At 33.9% G+C, this 21,804-nt stretch overlaps 1 protein-coding gene across 1 annotated transcript in view; it reads left to right on the top strand.

The window, feature by feature from the left end:
• LOC129225615 (diacylglycerol kinase 1-like) overlaps positions 1 to 21,804 on the top strand; it is a 144,200-nt gene that overhangs the window by 113,146 nt on the left and 9,250 nt on the right. Inside the window, exons 17-21 of the mRNA XM_054860082.1 lie at positions 3,257 to 3,342; positions 10,404 to 10,493; positions 17,427 to 17,590; positions 18,469 to 18,533; positions 19,210 to 19,300. Coding sequence (XP_054716057.1) covers positions 3,257 to 3,342; positions 10,404 to 10,493; positions 17,427 to 17,590; positions 18,469 to 18,533; positions 19,210 to 19,300 — 496 coding nt within the window. The remainder of the gene's footprint in view (positions 1 to 3,256; positions 3,343 to 10,403; positions 10,494 to 17,426; positions 17,591 to 18,468; positions 18,534 to 19,209; positions 19,301 to 21,804) is intronic.

Raw genomic sequence — 21,804 nt, 5'->3', positions numbered from 1 at the left:
AAATCAATTCCTCAAATTCCATGTTGATGAAGAAAATTTGGTCGATAAATAGGACGAATTTGAGCTTGAGTTACTTCAATCCAATATCATAAACCCCAAAGGCATCTTTTAACGTGATGTACTCAGGTTCGTGCAAAACGTGCAAACATCATCAATGTACGTGCACAATTTCATTGTGTTTATAAATTCAGGTTGAAATATCCCCCGCCCCTCCCCCGATCGCCTGGACCTGGTTGAGTGATAAAACATCGTTTTCTGTAAAATTACGTGTAACAACGAGGCATATATACAGTATTTCAAGATAATCGAAGAATGTATGAAATTTCTTAGGGGACTTTAAAAACTTCATTACTTTTACATCGTTGTTCAAGTTCAATACGATAATTTGAGAATAGGTTGTTGGATTATGGACGAGAACTTTACTTGGCAATTCCTTTACTGGGGCATTGTTTGTGTATACTGTATATATTTAACCGATCAAGTCATGCAACAGAATTTCAACATTAAATTTCATGAAGTACTGCGGAATTTAAAGAGTGATTCCTACTACCCCATGAAGCATTGCTTTATTTGTATATTGACGATAGTAGATGCGGAATTTCCTTTTGCGCCCTTATTGTTTTTCTAGTATTCGCCAAATCGCTGGAACTTTCAGTTTCAGTAGTTAAATATTCTTCATCAAATAGCTCGGCATAGAGCCTATACTTAGATACCTATTTCTTTCTAGGTACTGAACTATAGTACCTACCCACTCAGCTAGCCCATTTTCGATACATACCCAAGCAGAGCTAGATAATGTAGACCAGAGGTTCCCAACCGGTGACTCGTGAACCCCTGGGGATTCGCGAGAGGTTTTCAGGGGGTTCGCGAAAAAAAATATGGTAATGGCGGAGTTTCAACATGTCTGTTTCTGATGAATTCTCATCAAGTTTCAAGCAGTTTTTGCTTTTTTTTATTCATTCGTCTCTTGCACACCCGATACTCTTACCATTAAAATATTTGCGTACTTCCCGACGTATTTTACATTTAAATAATTTAGTCTGTTATTGCAAAGCGCCGGTTTTGACGCTTCCATTGAGAATGATAGCCATGAAGCCATGCTGAAGAAGCTCTACTTATGAATACAATGTCTTCATATGAAATAATTTGAAAGCGTTCGTTTCCTCTAAAGCTTTTGATCGGCAAGATTGATTAAACTTGATGAAAACATTACATAGAGCATTATGCGAGCGTCTAAAATGTTTTGATGTTAAATTTCTTTACTATTAATTTTAATCCGAGGAAGAGCTATCGCTCTGCTCTTGTGTTGAGTCAAAATGCATGGAAATGTGATCACTCTGTTGTTTGTTGCTATAATTTTCACACTACATTGAACACAATTTGCTTCGAATTTTATTAACAAAAAAGGGAAAGAATAGCTATCAACTCAAAAATACCACAGTAGTACCAAAAATTAATTGCTATAAAAAATTTTCGTGGGGGGAAAGTTTTGCAGTGTGAAGTTAACGCAGTAAAAAAAAAAAATCAGTTAAATTTAACCATGCAACTTAATTTGCGCTCTAAGTAAGCAAGTAGTTTAATAAATTTGTGACAAAAATGTCTTTTGTGTTAAGTGCGCAAAAAAAAAAAAAAAAAAAATGTTAAAAATTACCTTTGTGTGGGTAAAAAAGCAAACGCTAGTTACTTATTACCTAGTACTCAAGGGGTTCGCCAACTTCTTTCGAAGTTTGGAAAGGGTTCGCATAGGAGAAAAGATTGGGAACCGCTGATGTAGACGGGGGGCACGGGCGCACGTCGTGCGCGGATATATCCGCTGACGTGCGGATACATCGCCGCGGAGTTGTACGTCATCCGATAATCGTAAAAGTTCACTCTTTACTTCTAATTCGTTTTAAATTGATATTGATGTTATTTATTACGATTGTAAAAATTATTACCAGATAGTATATACACCGCGCGTTTGGTGGCTGTATTCGTTGCTGTGAGGATACATTCGCTGCGGACACGATGCGATAATCGTTCTAATTCTTGCTTCTAATTTGTTTTAAACCGATATTATTTAATTAATTTGTAGAAGTTATAAATGGATAGTGTATACGTAAGCGCGTAAGGTGGATACATTCGCTGCTGTGCGGATATATTCGTTGCGGGCACGTGCACTATTTTTACACTGTTTTTCTTTCTCTATGGCTAGGAAGCTAATACCACTTCATTTCCCTTCATCAATGACGACGTAACCAGGGACTATGTTGCAGAACTTGTGACGAGGGTCAAATAAGCGAAATCCAGGCCAGAGAGAGATAGGCTACGGTATAACTCCAAGCATGGTCTAGTGTTTTGCGGTCCCAGGGATTTAGTATGGGTCTTCACTTCATTTTTTAACGTTTCTGTCCGCATTCTCGAGTTACTCGAAAGTTGCACTTGTCTTGGTTTAAGTAATCTCTCAACAGCTGATTGAAAAAAAAAATACAAGCCTACGTAATACTGGTTTCATATTAATCGTGATGACGACTGAATCTTTGCGGCAAATTTACTAACTGGTCTAGACATATCCAACAGGAAATATTTTGCTGTTGATTTCACTACACAGCAATAGCTGTGTTATAATAGGATTGCACACCCATAAGGGACCATTCATTAATTACCTAATGGTCCCGAGGGGGAGGACGGGTTGGAAAAATTTTACATACCCTTACTTGGGGGGGAGAGGGGTCCAAACCCATTCTTACGTAATATTTTTCTAGTCGGTATTTTACATCAGAAATCGCGCGGTCAAGTGGTTTGGATGGGATCATATTTCATTTGTGTCTGGAAGATAAAAACCTTATTAGGATGAGCTGTTTTTTATTTGTTTTACAAAGAATGAATGGTGTAAAATAAAATAAAAAAATCGCACACTGTATGGCGTTTTTTTTTTTAAATTAGTATGCATCATATACAAAAAAATGTCGAAAAAACGTTTAGTCTAGATTCCAACTTTTTAGTAAATATTTCTTGATGCAATAAGATTTAATTTAATAATAGCGAATTTAATAACGATTCCAGTGATACAAGATTCGTGGATTCAGTATTTTATTATATTTGAAAACGAAATGGAATCATACGTAAAATAGCACGGGGGGGGGGGAGGTTGAAAAATCTTATGTACACTTACATGGGGGGAGGGGGGTCAAAAATTGATAAAATCATCGTGAATTATGAATGGCCCCTTAGAACTAAAGAATGTGAATAATAATGTTAGCTACATTCTTTCCAGGTTGCAAATGTACAAAGATGTTGCAAATTTCCGGGTTCTCTGTTGTGGAGGAGATGGAACTGTTGGCTGGGTTTTGGACACGATTGGTGAGTAATTGAGCGAAGATATCAGTGTCTTAACTTATTTTTCGTCACTGTTATCTGTGTGAATGCCTCTTCTTGGCAAGTGTAAAAACTGAATTAGTGTCGGGGTACACTAAGAATTGTGTACATCCTTCTTTTATAATTTCGAGTAACTAAAGGATTTGTAAAATCATCTACAAAATAAATTTAAAAGAGAAAGAGAAAGGAGAAATCATGATTGAATAAGTTTTAGTTAGTAAGGCAAAAGTTTTATCTAAGGTAGGTTCTTTTTTTTAATGTGGATCAAATTTTATGAAAAGTTACATGTAAATTATTTCTAAGTATTTTTAAATAACTTACCACTGTCACTCTAAATTTACGATGGGTACACTGAAAAAAATCAAATACACGCTACGACGATTAAGAAATTCAAGACCGCATAATATTATGGCTACTGGTCTGGTCTAATCAGTGTCATGGAAACTGACCTGCACTTCTAATCGTAGTAGTACAAGTCAGACACTACTACAATTGTATTACTTGCACTACTCTGACAACTGAACGGCAATTCTGGTTATTGGACAGTTTTACACTCTCCTAGTGTGTGTGTGTGACTACTATTCTTATATTTTTTGTACAATCGGTACACTTTATCGAGTACCAAATCAATACTTTACTCAAATTATAAAATTTTTGATTCACACCACTAACCGTTCATATTAAATCTTTGATAAGGGGCAATTATTTTAGTTTCATGTATTTCAAACATATCTTGATACGTTTGCATCTACTTTTAGGATTGAATGTGCCGAAAGAATAATTTGGGTATCTTATGGATACGAAAATATTCGAGCAAAAGAAGAAAAACCGTACTTTTCGCGTAAAAACAACTTTGAAAAAAGTTTTTCCATGCAAAAGATTTTCACATATGCAAAAAAAGAAAAACAAAGATTATTGCATGCTAATATTTCAGCTCAGCATATTTGCACCATTTCATTCTTCGTCATTAAATCGTCAATAACATTTTGTTGTAAAAAAAAACACATGAAGACTAAAGTTGTTGTGGACAAAGTAAAGGGCAGAAACTGAAAATTTTTCTTTTTCATTCTTCATTTTTTTTTTCTGTTGTACGTTACCTTTATTATACAAACTTGCTTATTTGATTTCCGCTGAAAAAATAGCGAGAACAACTTCTAATCCCGAAATTTGCCTACTGTTAGTATTTAATCCAAAACGTGTTTCCTCAAATATATCGATAACTCATTTCTGCTGATGCTGCAGTTTACCTGCTCACGGCAGGAAGTAGCTAAGATCTAATGTAAAGGGTGTTCCAAAAGTAATTCCCCTTACAACGAAGCCCTAGCGGCTTATCTGCTGAAACAATCCAATCAAAAATTTTAGATGTGGTTATTTGAAGGTATGCGTTCGAGAAAGTTGATTTCAACAATGCAGTGCTCGCGGTTAAGGACTACAGCGAACAAGTTTTGTATGAAGGTACTGATTTTTATTTAATTGTGCAAAATCAGCAGATAGAAAAACCACAAATGTCGTTGAAACAAATGGCTTGTGATGACAATTTCCGACTTCAGCATTTGCAAATGTGATTATTTTTAGACCTTGTGACAACTTAAGAGGATGATTTTTAACGCACTTGACCTAACTAACAGGATTGTTTTACACAGTAGTAAAGAAACCAGTCACAAAACACCACGCGTAAAGCATTGCTTGCAAAGAAACTTTTGATAAACGGCGTGGAAAGCGTGTTTCTACATTCCACTGCCGAGTTTGCCTAGAAGTTTTTGTCACGCGCTAATCGTTTCAACAACATTTGTCTTTTTTCAATACGCTGATAAATTGCTGCAAAAAATAAAAAACGAGGCTTCGATCGAAAATTTCCAAGTTCGTTCTCTTTATCCTCGACAGTGAGCACTGCGTTGTTTAAAATTATCTTATTCTTAAACGCAAAACTTCAAATAACCAAATCTAAAATTTGGATTTGATTGGTTCAGCAAATAGTCCGTTCGGGCTCCGTTTTTAGCAGAAGTTTCTTTTGGACAAACCTGTATATTTATACACTTTAAATAAACTTTGGGCAAAAAAACCAACTAGATTCAGTTCCGTTAAAAAGAAATTTTTAAAGTAAAGTCCATTTAGTTATGTCAGAAATATCACATCTTATGGTGTAATAAATCTCCACAGAAATGAGTTTTAAATTCTACCATATACTTTAACACCATCACAAAGCCAACGTTAATGTCTTATGTATAAGAAACTTACCGCCAAAACTTGTTTTTGTTCTTCTTTTTTAAGTAATTTATTGTTTACTTAAATTCATGTTTTGCCGCGTTGAAATACGGGTCAAAATTTTTCTACATTACGGCATAAATTTCTTTCTTCTTCTTCTGTTGATTAAATAAAGTAGACGAAAATTTAACCGTACTTAACACGAGTGAGCTTTCAGTTTCAATAGAATTCCAACTGAAATTTAAGCTTTAATAGACTTTGTTTAAGCATACTTCCTTTGACTTTGGTAGACATTTTGACTTGCATATTAAATACAATTTTAAGTAACTGAACAAAATGCGAAACAATTTAACTTCATTACTTTAAATACAATCCAGCGGCTCATCATAAATTCCCTTTGCGGCTGTTTAGATTAAATGATGGAAATGCTGTATTATTTACTAGAACATAATTGTTCCAAAATACGCTTTGACAAAATACCGCGGTTGCAATATGACATTTTACTAATAAGAACGATTAATCGTCGATGTATTGCCTCGAGTCTTTCACTCTAAGAGCAATCGAGCTAATTGGCAATTTCAGCTTTAATGGGAAAAAGTTTCTAAGATATTTCTCCTAATTTTATAATTTGTTTCACTTTTTACTCAAGAGGGCAATTCATCGTTCGAAAATCTTAATGCGTTTTGCGATTACCGATTAAGCTGTTACTTAAGAAGAATGAGTGTAAAGAATTTGTAATTTGCTATTAGGAATAGTTGAATTTGGCATTAGTTTTTCGCTGTTAATTCAGGTTTGGGAAAGATTCAAATTGTATTAAGTAGTAGATTATTGTACATATTTTTTTCTGCCGCATGTAATGAAATTTCTTTTTGCGCTTTTGCAATTTAAAGTCACTCGATTAACGCTTAGTTTTTTACCAAAATTGGAAGATAATGCGCGGGGTTGTTGCATAGTAAATGCACTGGCTGTCACTGAGGTATATCACGAATTGGAATATTATCTGCCGCAGAATCAGTACTGAAATCGACCTGTTCGCGGAAAAAACATTTTTACTAATTCGTAGTTTCACAGGTTCGGAATTTAAGTATGCGACATCATACTGCCTCCAGTGTTTAAAAGAAGTTGTTTTTTCAACTAATGTCTCTTGGCACTAATTATGTTAATCCATTTTTGCATATACTCGCTAAAATCACTGGCTACAGTGATTAGCACTATAATGACTCAAATGGGACATTCGGCCCGATTCTTTGGTCACGTGACGATTTTGAAATCAGATCGGTGAATCGGATCTACATGACGGGCTCACAACCGCAAGGGAAGAAATTTTTATAGGTTACGAGAATCACCTTATTTGTTCACTGTTGGTTTATTTTTAGTTTCGTAACATCCATTTTTTCCAAAAGCATCGAAGTTTCTATCCGTTTAAAAACGACGTTTATAACATATATATTTATTAAAAGTAGTCTAAGAACTAGCAACGTTTTCGAGAGAGAATTTTAGGAAAGCTGGTTCTTTAATACACCTTTCCCCTGGGACGTTTCGATTAACGTGCGGGCTGTCTGGCGACCGGTAAACGCTGCGTTTATTAGTGCGCTTCACATCTTTAAAGGTAAAAATATGGATTTTAAAATCATTTAAGGAAGAATCTTTTCTTTTTCACTAAATTCTAAACACTTAGAAATACGAATTTAATATTGCCATACATTTTTGTTGTTGCCATTATCGTGCCAGATGCACTTTGTTCACGAAGAAAAAAAATAAAATTGAAACCATTTTAGTATGTCTGTCATTTTAATATTATTTTACTTATGTATGAATGAGCACAAAATTAATTTGACAGACATGATTTTGGTTGCTTTCTCGACAGACAGACCGATAAGCTGAGACCAAATAAAGGAAGTAGTCCTAGCGTGGTGCCCAAGTTTTGGGTGAAATTGGTCACCTCGCTTTAGAGTTAAAAATAGTTTGTTAAATTCACGCACGTGTAGCCTCTTTTTTGTCAAAACCTATGTAAAGAGTTAAGTATTTTCCGTTTACGAGAGTGTCGTGCGGAGTAAAACCTCCATTTTAGATCTGCGCGCTGTGACGTCATTGAAATAAACTGTGCGAACTAATTCAACTTGTTGATCTCTTACTGAGTGAGGAAGACAGTTGAATTCATTATTTCAGAAACATCATAAGGCCAACAAATGAAACTTTCCAGGATTCAATAAAAAGTGTTTTTATCATTCATAAATGAACTAAATTCTACAAGATTTTTTTTTTCACTCTCAAGCCTGTGCGATTTGTTTATTATCTTTTTTGCGCTCTCAAACCTATGTGCCTTGCTTTTTTTTCCACCCTCAAATCTGCGTAACTTCGGGTTTTTTTTTTTTTTTTTTTTGCGCTCTTTGGAGTCAAGGTTGACGCCCTCTAGGGGGGACCCAGTCCGCCCCTGCACAAGTAGGATCGTTACCTCACCTTAAATTACGTTTCATTTCGTCAAGGAAATTAATAATAATTATTATTTTTGAATTTGGACTTATGACCTTTTTGCAATCAATAACCTGAAAGGCTAGTTTAGAGTGATGAAAATGAAAACTAAGTGAAACAGATATTTGTTTAAAACTTGTTTATGATAATTAAAAATAATATAACAGTGACAAAAAAAAAAAAAAAAAAAAAAAAAACCTTTAAAATGATTTTGACATAATTCTTGCTGTAAAATGAGGGCCTAAATCCAAGTATGACCAGTGTTTCTCCCTCCCATACGTCCCACTTGTTGGAAATCGCGCCCCCTTTTTTTCAATTTTCAACAGTTTCATAGCCATTATTATTATTTTGAAGGGCAGGGAGCATTATATTAGCCATTAACACTCTTCTGAGGGGTTAGAGGGGGGCAAAGTTCGAAATCATAAACATTTAGACGAAGTCGAGAGAGTTGTGGGGGGGGGGGGGATTGCTCCCTAAAAAATTTCAAAAATCATCAAAACCGATGTTTTTTATTATTATTATTGGTTTGTTTAAAGTTTTTTTTTTCCCACTTGTGACCTTGGTGTCCGAAAACAAATTCGCGTTGTAAATTTTTTTTACAAAAATTTAGAAGCATCGCAGTTTGCATAGTCAAAGTCGCGTCGCAGATCTTCAATAAAGAACTTTCCCGCATAACATACTCAACTTGTATTCCCAGATATAATTATGATTGAAAATGAAATTAGGTATGTTTATAATATAGCATTAATGCATATTTATATTTCTGAGGATGCACTGCTCCCATTGTTTTCCACTATATCAAGAAGTAATAAACAATGGAGTCGGTGCATGCCCAGAATATAAATACATATATTAATATTACTTTCTAAGCATATTTGAAAATTCTAGTAATGATTCATTTATGATTTTTTTCAATTTTCACACAAGAAAATTCTTGTAGAATTCAGTCCATTTATGAATGAAAAAAAAAACCTTCTCATTGAATCCTGAAAAGTTTCATTAGTTGGACTTATGCCCTTTCTGAAATAATCAATTCAACTATCTTCCTCACTCAGTAAGAGATCAACAAGTTGAATTATTTGCAGTTTTTTTTTCAATGACGTCACAGCGCGCAGATCTAAAATGGGTGTTCTACTCTGAGCAGCACTCTCGTAAAACGGAAAATACTTAACTCTTTACATAAGTTTTGACAAAAAAGAGGCTACATGTGCGTGAATTTAACAAACTATTTTTAACTCTAAAGCGAGGTGACTAATTTCACCCAAAACTTGGGCACCACGCTATTACTACTTCCTTCGTTTGGTCTCAGCTTCTCGGTCTGTCTATCGAGAAAGCAACCGAACTCATGTCTGTCAAATTAATTTTGTGCTTATTCATACATAAGTAAAATAATATTAAAATGACAGACATTACTAAAATGGTTTCATTTTTAAGTTTTTTCTTCGTAAAAAAAGTACATCTGGCACGATAATGGCAACAACAAAAATGTATGGCAATATTAAATTCGTGTTTCTAAAAGTGTTTAGAATTTAGTGAAAAAGAAAAGATTCTTACTAAAATGATTTTAAAGTCCATATTTTTACCTGTAAAAATGTGATGCGCACTAATAAACGCAGCGTTTACCGGACGCCAGACAACCCGCATGCTAATCGAAACGTTTCAGGGAAAAATGTATTAAAGAACCAGCTTTCCTAAAAATCTTGTTTGTTTGATGTTGCTAGCCCTTGGACTATAGGCTTATAATACAGGGTGTCCGAAAAGTCTTTGACAGATTTCGAAAATTCGGTAAAAAAAATAAATAAATAAATAAATAAACGAGATAGAAAGTAAAATTAAATTACATTTATTACCTCATTAGTAAAGTTTTTTTAAATGCAAAAATGGCCGCAAAATTGCAATGCAAAATTGGGTGCGGGAATTTTTAAATCGAGAATTCCCAAAGAGATGGATCGGACCAGATGGTCCCATCCAGTGGTCCTCTCTTTCTTTGGGGATTCGTCAAAGACACTGTGTATTCCACCAAAGTGCACAGCATTTCAGATCTTAAACATCGCTTTACAGCTGCAATCTCACAAGTAACAGAATCAATGCTACAACGAACATTGATTTTTGGTCAGAAATTGATTATAGGATGGATATTCTTCGTGCGACGAAAGGGTCCCACATCGAGGTGTATTGATACGTTTAAAAAGAAAACTTTACTATATGAGGTAATAAATGTAATTTAATTTTACTTTCTATCTCGTTTTTTTTTTTTTTTTTTTTTTAACCGAATTTTTGAAATGTGTCAAAGACTTCTCGGACACCCTTATTTTATGAAATGCATAAACTATGCACACTCATCTTGTTCTCTGCTTGTGTATTTTCAGACAAAATGAACTTTACGAATGATCCTCCGCTTGCTATTTTACCCCTAGGTACGGGAAATGATTTAGCAAGGTGCCTTGGATGGGGACCTGGTAAGTAACCGTTCAGCAAAAATCATGCAAAACTTATTTAAGTGACTAAAGTCGTATTTGGTAGTGTTTTATCTTGTTGCAATGATTCTTTCAAGTTTGAAAACAACTAAAGAAGTAAACAAAAAACAAATTAATAAAACATCTGCCTCTAAAATTAACTAAATGCTCCTTTGTTAATAGCCATCATGAAATTATCTTCTAAAAAGCGTCATATAGTTATTCTTTTCTTAAACTATCTAAAGGAAACCCCATACACAGTACTATAAAGTCATTTATTTTCGCGAAACTGAAGATATCGGTGATTTCGCGAATTTCATACAAACAGAACCGAAAGTTGATTATACATTTTAAGTAAAAATATTTCGCTAGGCTTAAACTTTCGCGATTACGCCCGGTTAGTAAAAACTACAGCCTTGCGAAAATACGAGGGCAATTCGGAAAGTAACCGCCGTTGGGGCATGGCGCTGGAAGTACGGTTCGGAGCGCTCTCAATCGAATGCACGGGCAATCTGTGATTCAGTAAGCTTCCAGTGGGAGAGTGAGTGTTGTAGAACAAAGCGTTTGCTAGTTATAGCGTGACAAAATAAGTGCCGCCATAGAAAGCTCCGCGAAATGTGACGTGCGAGGAGTGATAAGATTTCTTTTGGCCAAAAAAATGTCAGCAGCGTATATCCATCGTGAATTGCGTTCGTATACGGCCTAAACATTATGAACCCTCACACTGTTGCAAACACGCAAGAGCTTTTGAGCAAGTTCAAATGAGATAGTTTCCCCATCCTCTCTACAGCCCAGACTTGGCTCCTTCTGATTACCATCTGTTCACTGCAATGAAGAAGTGGCTTGGGAGACAGCATTTCGCTGACGACGAGGAACGTAAAAGCGCAGTGACACATTGGCTTAAATCGTAGGCGGCCGCTTTTTATGCAGATGGAATTGATAAATTGGTAAAACGGTACGACAAGTGCCTAAATAATGGCGGGGACTACGTTGAAAAATAGAGGAGAGTTGTAACTTTGATATGTAAATAAATGTTTTCCTCTGTGACTGGTTTATCTTATTTACAGCGATTCGGAGGTTACTTTCTGAATTGCTCTCGTAGGTGCTTTTGCAGTAATTGACACCATAGTATCTCATCGGAGCATGTATTTATACAAACATTTTCTTGAAATTCTTCCCTTTACTTGTTGGAATTTTGCAGTCGCTCACTTAGAAAAAAGCAGTCGATTGCACCGGGACTTTGACAAATTGGTGCAAGAAATGAAAGAAGAAACTATCAGAGCTCATTTGCACGTCTTGTGATTGAAACGCTGTGTTAATTTGAGGTCGTAGAACAGAATACTGAACCAAATTTTACTGTACAAATGGAAAAACTTGTCTGTTTTACTGGAGTTTTTTCACGAATGTTCAAGAAACGTTTCAGATTGTCTACTTTCAGAGCAGTACTTTTTTCTTTTAGTTTTCTTACGGTTTAGAAAAAGTGATGGATAATTTTTCTGCGTTTTGCAGTTTATTGAACGGAGTTTAAAAAAAGCTTACGTGTTTTTGTGAACGCAGGAATAATGTTTGAACACGTTTTGGAAAGAGCAGGTGATTCGTCATCTGAAAACAATTGTTGAAAATACATCCAAGTGAAAATTTTATTTTCGTTTTTATTTTAAATAATTTGCCCTGTTTGCAAATTTTAATTAACTTAACCGATCCATTGAAAATGTACGTCAGATTGAAATATGTTTAATTCAGCCAACCTTATTTCGAAGCAGTATTTAAAAACAGAACAAAAAATAGCAAAAAAAAAAAAAAGAATCGATGCAACAATAAAAAAAAAAAAGGTTAGGACAAATATTTTTTTTTTCAACTTTATATTTTTCTAACCTTTGAATCAAGGTAAATTTTTAGGTTAACGTAGCGGGCCTAAAATCTTAAATAGAGGCGTAGATTGACCCAAATCATTATCGTACGGATTTTGATATTAATTTCCTGCGAATTATTTTTCAAAAATATTTTTACACTGATTTTTTCGAGCACAAAAGTTTCACTGATAGAATTCGGTCGTTTTAAAAATGCCCTTAAGAAAATAGAAAACATTCACACATGGTTTCTCTGCGCATCCCTCTTAAGAAGGATGGCGAAATCTTCTTAGTAATCCCCTCTCAATATCATGAAGGAACCCCCAAGAGCATGGGTCCCCCCGCCCCAAAATGAAAAGGAAAACATCCCTAAAAACACCAATCTAAACATTTTAATTACAAACTTTACTCCTAGTTGGGCACCCTTTATTAATAACAGCCTAAGAACACGAAGCGCCTACTTATTTTAACTAATTAATCTCATATCCATAAAAGTAAGAAAAACTTTAGGAAAGATCGTTTTGTTTTGTTCATCTTCCTTCCAAACAACAAGAATTCATTAATATTAATTCCATTTGAATATCCGTTCTCTGATCAATAAGTAAATTGAAACTTTTATGTTTTTCCCAATAAACTACGGGATGAAGAAAATTGAACAATGTTACACACCTCGTTTTAGAGGAAATAAAGTTCGCTGAATGTGTCCTTTCCTTTCTCTGAAATGCCACGTGAAGTCTCTTTCATTTAATTTCCCCTTCCTGGTGTATAAATTTCCATAAGTATTCTCCTGCTAAAATTTGCATTTTATGCACATAAAATTTCCATTATTTTGAACTTAAATCCTCATACAGTTTAGACTTTAGGATTTCTCGAAATATTGCACAACGGGGTGTTTTTTCTTAAATTTAAACTGCGGCCTTAGATAAGCAAAGAAAAAAAAATGTATTTCGCTAAAAAAAAAAAAAAGAAATGTGAAAAGGGATTTAAAATATAATTAATTGCTGAAATGTAGGAAAAAATTCCTTTTACGAAATTAAAAAAAAAAAGCAAAACAAAATAAAGTGTAGTTGTAGACTTGTTTTAAGTAGTTTCATTTAGTCCTAGTAGCACAACTTGCAGAATTAGTTGATACATTTTGGCAAAAAAATTTCAGAAATATGCTTTAAAATTCATCGCAATGGGGTCATTTCCAGAATCTTAAAAGTATTTCTTTCTGAAAGAGCATGCTTAAAAACTTAAATTATTACAAAATGATCAGATCCTAAGTTTAATATTTTTAAAAATTACTTTGATCGGTTCGCTTTCATTGTTTACGCTTCTGCCGATGACATAACAAATGATGAAATGCCATTTACTGTTGCCATTCGCAGAACGTAATATTTAATTTGCTTCTTTACTCACAAACGATACTGGCAACGATATGGTTGATAGCGAGCGTAGAGCGCAATATTTAATTCGCTTCTTGATTATCATAGCATAGAATCGCAGCAGACAGATGCGCCAAAAGTACATCATATGTGACGTCATAAAGACCACGTCTTGTTTGAAAGATCGGAAATTAAAAAAATTAATTAAAAAATAACTGTAGGTAAAATTAAAGTATTATCTGGGTCCATGTGCTTTTTTTTTTTTGCTCGTTCTATTATTTTCAGTGACTAAGTAGTACTTCTGATTTAAGGAAACAACCCCATTTAGTGAATCAGAATTAAAAGATCAATTTTAACTACTTTTAAAATTTCAATCTCGAAGCGAAATTATTTGAGGCATTTTATTTTTTCTGGTTCAAGCGAGCAAAAGAGCAGAAAAATAATGAACAAGATCATATTTCTTACAAAAAATGTGGAAATTGAGATATTGAATTACGTTACATGTTTGAATTACGGTTTGATGGTTAATTTATCAAACTTTGTTTTGACTTTTCACTTTGCTGTGAGTTTCTTTTTTGAGAAGGCATAATTTTTTAAGAATTCTCGTATACGGCTTAACAATGTTTTGCAACAACAGTCCTTTTATCCGAAACAGATCTCTAGCTAAACGATGGACATACAAAATGGTTGAAAATAAAATAAAATAAAACTATATAAAATACTTTAGAGTGGTACTAGCTGCGTTGTCCGGCTTTGCCCGGTCCACCTTGAAAATAAAAATTGTGTCAAGTGACGCATATATTCAACAATCAGGCTTAAATAAATAATAAAAAAAGCATCATGCAAAATTTCCCTTCCAAACAATGATGACAGACATTAAAATCTTTTTAAGAAATTAAATCGTGAAAGATGGATTTAAAAAGCGTAACCATGGAGACACAAAATAAAATAAGTTTAAGAAATGAAAATGAGAAAGAAAATGGTTAACAATTTGAATGGACATGAGAATTTTCGAAACTGATTTAAAAAGGCTTGTAACTTTTTTTCCTTTCGAGATAGAAGTTTAATTTTTCGACCATAGGTCGAGATAGATATGGAGTAAATAATGTCGCTTTTTCCAATGGTGTCTGTGGATCAAGAAAACTGTGAGACAATTTTTTCACTTTTTATTGATATATTTAATGAAGAAAGTAGTGCCTAAATTTCAGCTAAGCCTAAAAAAATTCGAGCTTTAAACGCAAAAGACTCCCTCCGTAGTTAAGTTAGAGCATTGAAACAAATTGCGTAGAACGCGGAAAATTCTACCCTTTCCAACGATACATAATATTAATATGTGCAAGCACTTTTTCACCCCCATATTTGGGAACTTATGTTAAAATTGGCCCTAAAATGGAATAAAAAAAAAAAAAACTACTCATCGATTTTTTTTTCGAACTGGTCTGCAGACCTTTCCGGTGCTAAAATAATTATACTGTGAAAATTTCAGCGAAATCCGCCGGGTAGTTCTGGAGTTTTGCGTGTTCAAACAAACAGAGGCTTCTTGGAGGGTTCATTTTATACTAATGTAGAGATACTTTTACACGATACGATTGTGATAAATATGTTTTACAAAAATCAGAAGATATTGAAAGTTAAACAAAACTTGTTGAAGAAAAATAAACGTAACTTACAGAGGTTTTTTTTCTTGCTTATCTTCCTAGCTAGGGATATTATTTATTTATTTATATGTTTTTAAGATTTATTTATTTATTTAATTTTGAAAATAATTGCAGTTGTTGTTACTAATACCAGATTGTATAACTTAGCTACACCATCTGCATCAGTGTCGGATACAAGGGAAAGGTCATGGGGGTCATCCGCCTCCCCTAAACCGTCGATAGCAGTATCCATCCTTACTGTGCTCAAACACTTTATGCATAAAATGTAAACGATTACAGTAAATTTTCAATTCATTAGTTATCTTTGATAGTAAATATTTGAACTACTACTTAGTTTCATTGCTGATGATGGTAACTTGCAACGTTAATCGGCAAGATAATACCTTATTCCTAAAGCCCATTTGGTTTCATTTTATTTAGGTTTGTTCATGTGGGGGGGGGGGGTATTATTTGCCATGACTGGTGGTTGGATGAAATGGTATTCTGTTTATGCGCTTGATTTGCATGAACACAAAAATCTCCAAATGTAAAACAATTAGTAATAAGATGTATCAAATATCTCCAGATGAAATAATTCAATGTTGCTTTAGAGGAGTAATTATAGTTAACAGTATTTCTTCCACCCCCTCCCCCCACTGGAAAAAAAACTTTTTTTATATTAATTATTGGAAAACAGTATTACACTTAATGAAACTATTTATCCGCACGAAATATTTGTTATTAAGGAAGAGTGTTGTACCTCGGGACACTGCTAATTTCTAAGAATCTATTTTTAGCAGCCATGGTTTCGTAATCTCTAATAGTAACCTTCACCACTAAATGGTGCCTTAGTAAAAATCAGCATCAAATGGGGTATAAGTGACGATTTTGTGAGAGAAAGAAAATTTTATGACTCAAAAGTAAATATTTTCTTTATTCTTATTTCATTTTCTTTCTTTGTATTTGTAAATTTAATCAACTGAATTTTATTTTGTTATAAGAGAGAAGTACTTTAAATATTTTGCTTATGAGAAAATAATTGATAGTGCATCTAGATTCACCATTATTTTGGTTTTTCTTAAGCCACGTGGTGATTGTACCTTGGGACAGCCAAACATTTTGTACCTTAGGACACTTTCCAAGGTACAACATACTCATGGTATAGAATTACGATATGTTTAGGAACATGGAACAATGTTCTAATCTTATGTAGTCTTTTAAACAAATTTAATATTGGATAAAAATAATTTATAATTCATTTTTCACAATTCATAATTAATTATTCGTGATTCAGTTCACTACCATAAAAATGTATTTTTTTGTTTTCTGGTGCAAAATTAGTTCAAGTATATGGCTGTTTCCTGGATCATGAGGACTTTTCCATAGTACAACACGATGTGCCCCAAGGTACAATAGGATGTTGTACCTTGGGACAGCTTGGAACTTTTACTTTAAATGGCTGGCAATATTTTATATTCAAACTGTCTGAATTTTAAAAAATATATTGCATAGAAGTATGTTGTAGTATTTTAATGTGACTTTTAGATCTTAAATTTGATTCAAGTAATTCACGTTAAAAATGAAAATAAGAAAAATGTCCCAGGGTAAAACACTTTCCCCTAATGTTTTTCAAAAGTACACATAACTACAAAATGACTGCTTCAAGTCTACTTTTTAGGAAATAAAAACAAGAAGTATTTATATTCAGTAAATTACCAACCATTAGCCAGGGTTAAAGTAGAAATACGTGAAATACACCGTCAGCTCAGTCATTTCCAGCCGAGGACTGCAGTTTCGAGCTTATTAGCACTCAACTGTCTGGTCTGCTAATTCTATATTAGCTACCAGTTTGTTTCGCACTCTTGGCTTCCTTAAGAGGTTTTCCATCTCCAGCTCAGTCAGTTTCCTATGCCGGGCTGATGAGTGCTAATAAGCACGAAACTGCAGTATTCGGCTGGAAATGACTGAGCTGGCGGTGTATTTCAAGATGTATTTAATTCATTTTAATGGAGAAAAAAAGAAAGAGGAAAAAAGAAATAAACGGCAACAACAATGAAAAGGTGAACTTTCTGTTCTTTCTAGGTTATGAGAATGAAAGTCTTCCGAAATTTTTGAAGAAGCTTGAAAAATCCACTCCAATGCCAATGGACCGGTGGATGATCGAAATAAGTGATTCTGGAAATACGGAAGAAAAAGGCGATCCCATTCCTTGCACTATTTTTAATAATTATTTTTCCATTGGTGTAGTAAGTCGTGATTTTTTTTTCTTTTTGTTATTTTTACATTTATTTTGTAATTAGTTTTTGGTTGTGATTCAGAGTTTAAAGAAAAATAAACAAAGCTTGGACTACAAACTAAATAAAAGCAAATATTACTATAAAAGTAGACACTTAAAAATACAATAAAAAAAACACAATAAAATGAATGACCCTAGAAATTAATTTACTATTAATGAATATCCGATGGCGGAATTTTGGTAAGATATTTGATGTTATGAAACTGAACTAGTTAAAAAAAATATATATATACTTTTCCCGAAATGAAATGCATCCATACTATAGTAACAGTTCCAACATCAATGCTACATTTTTTTTACTTAACTAAGTTAATCAAGGTAAATAAGTATGTCCAATAAAATTGCAAGAAGTTTTTTATTTTTATATTTATTTTATTGTTATTAAGTTCCGGAATGTCTTAATTTGTGAGGAGATCTCTTAATAGATTTCAGTTAAATTAGATATTAAATGTTATCAGTCTCTAAATAAGAGTTAGGTTTAATAGTTTTCTTTTGAAACAAAAGCGATTTAAGCTAAGTAACCTCAACTATTTGTTAATCTCTCTGCAAAACTATACGGTAGTCAATTGATTTTCCTGTAAAATTATTTCGCTAACAATAATTTATATTAATTCATTTATTCATTCATAAGTTTTATCTTAGTGGAAATCTCCTGATAAAATGTTTACTCAGACAGTAACTTGATGCAAATGAAATTTTTTCGTGAAAGCTATCGGTAAAAACAGTGAATAACAAAAAAAAAAAAAATTAACAAGTTTTACGAATTAATTTAACTAAACAGAACTAAACAAAAAATCCTTTTAAGACAATGGCTATTTTAATTTTTAGGATGCATCTATAGCTATAAAATTTCATCTAGAAAGGGAAAAGCACCCGGAAAAGTTTAACAGCAGGTAAGTAATTATTGTTACCTGTAATTTTGGATTAGAATTGAAATAAAAGATATAAATTATATAATGGATCATGTGTACGCTAACTGCCAAATTAGATTTAAATAAGATGAGGTAGACATTTTGAGCAGGAATTTGTTTGAAAAAGCTTCCATATTTTGGACGGGTGGAAAGCGAACTATGAGCCAAAAATAGAAAATTAAAACATCAGTCCGAGAAACAAAATTCAAATAGAGAGTTGCTATTTACTGCTACAAAGCATACCATTGAGTTTTAATGCTGGACACCTTTTTAACAAGCTTCAAAAGGCATATCTAACTTTAAACCTTTTCGAATTAATTGAATTAGAAGCGGAGATTTCAATTATGTTTTAATAATCAAAGTTAAAACGATTTAAGCATTTTTAAGCAGTATTGAGCATATTTTTCCTACCTCCAGTTTTCCCACTTAAATAACGTAGGTGCTATTTAATATCGTTTGCTCCAATCTGGATCTGTTATTTTCGACCTTAGTTAAATTTTTAATGCATCAGCACAGTAAAAACAAACACAAGCGTTGGGCTTTTGAAATACGTGTGTGCGTAGCGCTTTATAGTCCTTAGTTCTTTTTTTTCTTGGTTAGCGCATATTTATTTATTTACTTATTTTTTGTTTTCTCAATAAATTCCATATTATTCTAGGATGAAAAACAAAATGTGGTACTTTGAGTTTGCAACGTCAGAAACGTTCTTCGCCACGTGTAAAAACCTTCATGAAGACGTTGATATCATGGTAAGTTAACCAGACGAAATTTAGATAAATAAGTAACTTTCGATTTTATGCGGAATTCGGATGAGCTGTTTAGGAAATTATAGATGTTTAAAGAAGTGCAGATAAATATGTACGTTGGTGTCTATAAATAGCGATATCAGTAAAATATATAGACAAACAATTTATACGAAATTTGTCCCATTTGTCCTGCAATATCTCTATTTTTGCAACCGTTAGTTCTAGATACATACTTCTAAGTGCAAAAAATAGTTAACATAAAATGCAGAGTTTGGATATAAAAAGCTGAAGCGAAACAAAATTAGTAAAAATTCCCGGAATCTACAAGGTCCGGCTATTAATTTCCAGGACTGGCGTAACTGTAGGAGAACAAAAAGCCGGAAGATGGCGCTAATGATTGCATGCTGATGGAGATCCTATATACGGAGAGATTGGACAACGGCGCGCCGATCTCCGCCAAGTTTAGTCCAAGTGTTGTCAGCTCGAAATGTTGCGCCGTGTGAATTTTTAGCTTTCCCACGGAATATAGGACATGAAATCTTTAAAGAACAGACTGATTCATTTTCTCCTGGTATTTTCATTAAACGGAATGAGTGTCAAGTCTGTTAATCTGGCGCCAATCCTTTCGTATCGTCATAGCGCTTAAAAAGAAAAAAAATTTTCTCAAAAACTTGTTCATAAAGGTAGAAAACAAACATATATTTGTGATCTGCATATTTTATTTCAAAAGTCATTACTAGCGTCTAATTTTTTCGATACGATGTACAGTGATATTTGGGGTAGAAGATGCATTACGGTCTACGGGGAATGAGCATCTTCGGACATAAGATGGCCGCCGTTCCGAAGTTGTCCAATCTCTCCGTATTTAGGATCTCTACATGCTGAAGAGTGTTTTATTGCGCATGTGCAGTGGAATCGACGCCATTCTGAGGTAAGTGGTTCTTGTGGAAAGGCGCATTAAAACGTAGTTCGCAAATTCCTGTTGTCAAAGTACCTTTGCAGCAAATAATTAATATTAAATTTTGCGTCAAGGAACGCATCCTGTCCAAGAACGGGTCAGCATCAGCGTTGTCGATAAGTTCGTCACATGTGTCCAGTCTCGATTGCTTTTATTCATCCCTTAAATGGTGAGGAACGAATCTGTAACTAATCTTGCGTTTGCCTGGATCTTGCGTCAAAATTCGCCGAACCGTATCTTTGTCCATGTTTAATTCATTGGCGAGTACTCGAATAGTCAATCGATGATCACATTTCACCATATAAAAAACTTTTTCAATTGCTTCCGACGTGCGTCCGGACTGCAGCTGACCTGTGTGTGGATCATCTTTGACGCTTTCGCACCCGTCCCGAAAGTGTTTAAGACCATTCAAAAGTTCTTGAGCGGAATAACGCTTCCTTGCCGTTTGTTTTAACATTTCGTAGGTTTCCGCTGCTGTCTTGCCCAGTTGGATGCAAAATTTAAAGTTAATTCTTTGCTCCATTTTCATTCGCCTATTGCACTGCACATATGCAAGAAAACTCTTCAATATGCAATCATAGCACCATCTTCCGGCTTAGCCCTGAAATTAATAACCGAACCTTGCATAGTTTTCAATGGTTTCCAAACCCATTACATTGCATTTAGGGAATTAATCTTCATTGAAAACTAATACAACACAAAACATTGAAACATTTGCGACAAAAATGGAAGGAGATTCAAATTTATTGGGAACCGTTCAAAAGATGAGATAAGAATGACTTGTTATCGAGGGGGAAAAAAAACAAAATACCTTTGCTTTTCATCCATATTAAAAAATAAATGCCAATGTTATACGATAAAACGTAAAAACACCCTACGAAACCTAGTACAGTTTGAAAAACACATTCTATGCAACCATATAATATTAAACCCTTGTTAGACGCTGTATTTCTCTCCAAAAAGGCGTTATTGACTGCCAGTATAAATTGGTGGGTATGAATCACAAAAAGCTGCGTTTTATGTCTCAGTGAATGCTGGTACTGCTAATGTCAAACTTTTTGTGTTCGAATTGTTTCTTTCGAATGCTTTTGATCTCCCTTAATGCAATATAAGGAATTTGAGGGCCAAACAAAACGTAAGATTTCGTGTTTTTTCACCTAAATATTTTTTTGCTTCGAACTTTTCATATCTTAACTCTGCATCTTTCTTTGGTTATCTTTACATCCGAAAGTATGCATTTGGATCTTGCAGGGTAAATACGGAACAGGGACTTATGCTGAAATTTATATTGTATGGCGCAGAAACTTGGACACTTATATGCAGGGCAGTACAAAGATTGAGGACAACTCAAAGAAGTATGGAGAGATGCATGCTCGGCATTAAGAAAAAAGATAGGAAAAATAAATTCCTGGGTCAGAAGTCAGTCGAAAGTGTTTAATATAATAGACTGAAGTAAGCGCTTGAAATGACGATGGGCTGGACATATTCCTAGAAGACAAGAAAACCGATGGACCATTAATGTTTTAGAATGGTACCCAAGTGATGTGAA

The sequence above is a fragment of the Uloborus diversus genome, chromosome 7, assembly GCF_026930045.1.
Source record: "Uloborus diversus isolate 005 chromosome 7, Udiv.v.3.1, whole genome shotgun sequence".
Classification (NCBI taxonomy): Eukaryota; Metazoa; Arthropoda; class Arachnida; order Araneae; family Uloboridae; genus Uloborus; species Uloborus diversus.
Note: the sequence above shows the minus strand (reverse complement) of the source record. Positions and strands in the feature narration are given on the sequence as shown.